The 4,468-nt window shown below is 42.6% G+C and overlaps 1 protein-coding gene across 3 annotated transcripts; it reads right to left on the bottom strand.

Annotated features, from left to right (window-relative positions):
- Positions 1–184: 184 nt before the first annotated feature.
- Positions 185–4,259, bottom strand: cdk20 (cyclin-dependent kinase 20). Of its 3 annotated transcripts, none has more exons than XM_042481670.1 (6): positions 4,171–4,259; positions 3,020–3,571; positions 1,922–2,290; positions 1,568–1,689; positions 1,075–1,137; positions 185–567 (listed from the first exon to the last, which is right to left on the bottom strand). In XM_042481670.1, exons 2-6 carry the CDS (start codon positions 3,092–3,094, stop codon positions 378–380), a joined length of 819 nt encoding a protein of 272 aa, XP_042337604.1. In that variant the 5' UTR covers positions 3,095–3,571; positions 4,171–4,259; the 3' UTR covers positions 185–377. The 3 variants fall into 3 exon arrangements, with proteins under 3 accessions (XP_042337604.1, XP_042337605.1, XP_042337603.1); XM_042481671.1 differs by having other exon boundaries at positions 1,922–2,110; positions 2,177–2,290; positions 3,020–4,235; XM_042481669.1 differs by having other exon boundaries at positions 3,020–4,235.
- Between the last annotated feature and the right edge of the window lie 209 nt (positions 4,260–4,468).

The following is a 4,468-nucleotide window of genomic DNA, read 5'->3' as shown; positions in this document are numbered from 1 at the left end:
CTATACTTTTTTATTATCTGTTATGTTTTAATTTCATTCTTATTTTATATACATTTCATGTTTTTTTATTTGTATTTTATGTACTTTTAATTTTTAAGTTTTTATTCTTATGTTATATATTTTTCTTTTTTAAAATTCTTATTCTATATACTTTTAATTTTTTCAAATATTTTTGTCAGTTTTTTTATATTTCAGATTTTTGCAGTATTTGCTTTTACCTTTAGTTTTCTATTACTATGTTTTTTAGTCATTATTGTTAAAGGTGAATTTCTTGTAGCTGAAACTTTACTTGGCATTAAACCTGATTCTGATCCTGCTGAAATTTCTCTCCTTAAGATCAATAAGGATAATCTGATATTACAGATCAATGTTTGCAATCACGTGATATTGACTGATCTGTGCGCACGTGTGTGTGTGTGTGTGTGTGCGCGTGTGTGTCGTACAGGCCAGCTGTTCTGGGTTGGAGTTCCCAGCACTCTGAGGACGCAGCAGAGCTGCTCGATGTCGTTTTCTCCAGGAAACAGAGGAGACGAGTTCAGCAGCTCCCCGAAAATACAGCCCACCGCCCTGAAGATAATTGTGTTCATTTTATATTCTGAGTTACACACACACACACACACACACACACACACACACACACACACACACACACAGAGGCTTTTATTCTGAAAGGCTACAGGAAGAGAAACGTGTCAGAAATAGAGTGCGGTTTGCGTCATGTGATCAGCGCCCCCTGCTGCTCGGCTCTGAGCCTGATGTTTTTCTTTATTATTATAATTGTGTTCATTTTATATTCTGAGTTTGGAGTAAAGAAGCTTCAGGTTTGATTATAGCTCGACGGTTTTAAACAGATTAATGCACCTTATAACTAAAAAACTCATTTCATCAGCAGAAAGAATAAAATCAACCCAAACTAGAAACTTAAAACAGGATATAAGCATGTTTATGAGCAGTTTATGATTATGACGACTGAAATTAATTTTTTTTTGTCTTCACATTGGCATCAACAGGCCTCCGTACTTACTGGCCTGTTTGCTTCTTCAGCTTTAATATGAGCAGCTGAACTTTTCTCACCACAAGTCGACTCCCTCGTCGTACTTTCTGGCTCCGTACAGCAGCTCAGGAGCTCTGTACCACCTGAACACACACACACACATGCACACACACACACGCACACACACAGACACATGCACACACACACACGCACACACACACACACACACAGAAGGAGGCTGTATCAGGTTCACACTGAGAGAATAATTCAGTCACAGTCTCTCAGTCTCGTCTGAGAACACGAACAAAGCACGTCTTTTCTTGTTTTCTGAGTGAAGTTGAGTTTGTGGACTTTTTGAAGCGAGTGTTTACGTTAGTTTCATGTTTTATGAGTCATTTCTTTTACACTGAAGACACACGTCCTCTGTGTTGACTGACTCTTTCAGTGTTTGTCCCTGTCTCTCCTGACCAGCACCAAAAAAATAACAAACAAAAACCATCGAAAAAATAGTCCACTGTAATAATAATGATGTGTGTGCGTGTGTGTGTGTGTATATCTGTGTGTGTGAGTTACCTGGTGGCCACCTGGTGGCTGTACAGTCTGTCTCTGTGCTCGCTGAACAGTCGAGCCAAACCGAAGTCTGCGATCTTCAGATGACCTGAAGAGCTGATGAGGAGGTTCGCCGGCTTCAGGTCCTAGACACACACACACACGCACGCACACACACACGTGCACACACACACATGCGCACACAAACATATAGTAACAAACACACACACACGCACAGAAAAACACACACACACACACACACACACACACACACACACACACACGCACACACACAGATACACAGATACACATGCGTCAGGGCTTTTATTCTAAAGGGCGCTCTTTAACTTTACTTTGAAAGGCGCTGTACGAGCTCACCCGGTGCATGATGTTGTTGTGATGCAGGAAGGCCACGCCCTTCAGCAGCATCATCATGTAACCTTTGACCTGAGCCGGGGTCAGAGGTCGTTGGGAGTTCCTGATGACCTCTGAGAGGTCGGACAGCATGAAGTCAAAGACGAGGACGAAGCCCGTCCCGTGAGGGAAGACGTCCTTCAGCTTCACCACCTGGGGAAGAGGAGGAGCACTGTGAGGCTGACCTCTGACCTCACCATGGCATCCTCTGACACTCACGTGCTGGTTGTCCTCGATCTCCTGCAGCGCCTTGATCTCCCTCAGCGCCTGGTTGGGGACGCCGTCCTCCAAACGTCTCAGAGCCACTTTCTTCAGAGCGACCGTCTCTCCGGTCTGACAGCAAACACCCACAAACACAAGTTCATTATCGCTATATATTTGATTTTATTATTCAATATTTATGAATTATTACAATTATTGTTTTTGTTTTTTAGTTTTTGTACACATCTTTACCAGGACACTTCCAGGACTTTGAGGCAAATTTTAAAGACCAAGCATTCTCTGAAACGACCATCGATGCTCCTCATTGGTTCTTTTTTTATCACTATCAACAGCTTTTTAAAATATTTATTATTTTACAAAACAATGAATTAGGATAAGAGCTGAGTACTTACATATAACTTAGGGACTGTTTGTTATTTATGAGAGGGGAGGGGGCGGTGGCATGTCAAATCAGTTTTTAAGCCCTGGGGAGGGCCCTTTAATTTTTATTTTGGCTTTAGAACAAGACGAGACGAGACGAGACAAACTTGTTTTGTCCCTGTAGGGACATTGCTTTGGACTCTGTCCCGCAGCAGCACAACATAAAAACCGTACACACACGTTCATGAGCGGCACACATACATCAAATAAATCTATTTACATAATTATTGCGTGTCCTAAAATAAACATTGCAATTGTCAAGTTGTTTACTTATTGCACTAAAGGATACATCACAAAAAACCCAAAACAAATAAACAGCAACAAAAAACAGGTTTAAATAGCTGGATTTTAAAAAAATTTTTTTTAAAGAAAATGTTTTATTTACGTCAAACAGAAATAATCATTTAAGTCGTTCTTCACCTCGATGTGTTTGGCCTTGAAGACGATGCCGTGAGCACCTTCACCGATCCGACCCAGAATACTGTACTGCTCCATGTCTGCACGGCCCCCGCACCAACCTGGACCACAGGTCTGATTCCAGGACTGCAGGTCTGATCCTGGACTACGGGTCTGATTCCAGGACTGCAGGTCTGATCCTGGACTACGGGTCTGATCCTGGACTGCAGGTCTGATCCTGGACTGCAGGCCTGATCCAGGACTGCAGGTCTAATCCTGGACTGCAGGTCTGATCCTGGACCGCAGGTATGATCCTGGACTGCAGGTCTGATCCTGGACCACAGGTCTGATCCAGGACTGCAAGTCTGATCCTGGACTGCAGGTCTGAGTGCTGAACCAGTCTTAACTGACTTGTGTCTGTCCAGTATTTGTATTTTCTTGTTAAATCAAATATATTCTAATTTAATTCAAGGAAACTAAAAGAAATATATAGTTTCATGATTGAAACTGCATTAACTGAGTCCCTCCGTCGTGTCTGAGGCAGGAAACCTCAGTCTGGGTCTGACGAGCTGAAGACTGAAACGAAACACGAACTCCGTTAATAAATCTGTCAATTTACTGATGTTGCGCTTATCTGCTCAATAATATATGAGTCACTCAACCAAATGTCAAATACTTCGCATATTATAACAATGTTCTGCGATTCGGCATTTAAAAAGACGCGATAAAACGTCCTGTTTTAAAGAAAAATCCACTTTTACTAAAGAGAAGACCCCGAAAAAACGGAGACAGATGCACTGAACGAACTCCGTAAATAAAAATAGAAATTCACTGAAATTGGAATTATTTGCTCTGAGAGGATACTGACTAAACCTATATAATTTATATAATTACATATTTAGACTTGATTCGGCGCCTAAGAGAACCGTAAATAATCAACCTGCTGTCAATAAACATGAAATTTTAGAAAAGAAACAGACAGCCGCTGCGGTGAGCTAACAGCTAGCCACCTGACGGCTAACGTTGCCTTGGTAACCCGCTAGCTAAGCTAACCGAGCTAAAGCGTCACATTATTGAACCGTCGTCCGGAGACCCGCCGCGCGCCTCCCCGCCGCGCGCCTCCGACAGGAGCTAAAGACACGCAGAGCTCCGTCCGTGTTATAAAACACACACACCTGTTCACGAGCAGCGCGGAATTCAATACATTTATTAAACCAGCGACCAACTGAGCCTCCCGCGGTCCGCCATGTTTGATTACAGTGACGTCACGGGAGTAGTCCCGCTACAGAACCAGCGCAGGTAGAAGAGACTCACCTGCGAGTCCGTCAGACTGACGACGCTGCACCACCTGGCGGCTCTCTGTGATGCACGAGTTATACAAAGTAGAAAAATCGCCAGAATAATTTGAAAAAAAGGGAAACCCCTATTATTATTTTTTTAAAGAGAGATCACCAAGGTTTTAAAGAAAGACAA

The sequence above is a fragment of the Plectropomus leopardus genome, unplaced genomic scaffold, assembly GCF_008729295.1.
Source record: "Plectropomus leopardus isolate mb unplaced genomic scaffold, YSFRI_Pleo_2.0 unplaced_scaffold2946, whole genome shotgun sequence".
Classification (NCBI taxonomy): domain Eukaryota; kingdom Metazoa; phylum Chordata; class Actinopteri; order Perciformes; family Serranidae; genus Plectropomus; species Plectropomus leopardus.
Note: the sequence above shows the minus strand (reverse complement) of the source record. Positions and strands in the feature narration are given on the sequence as shown.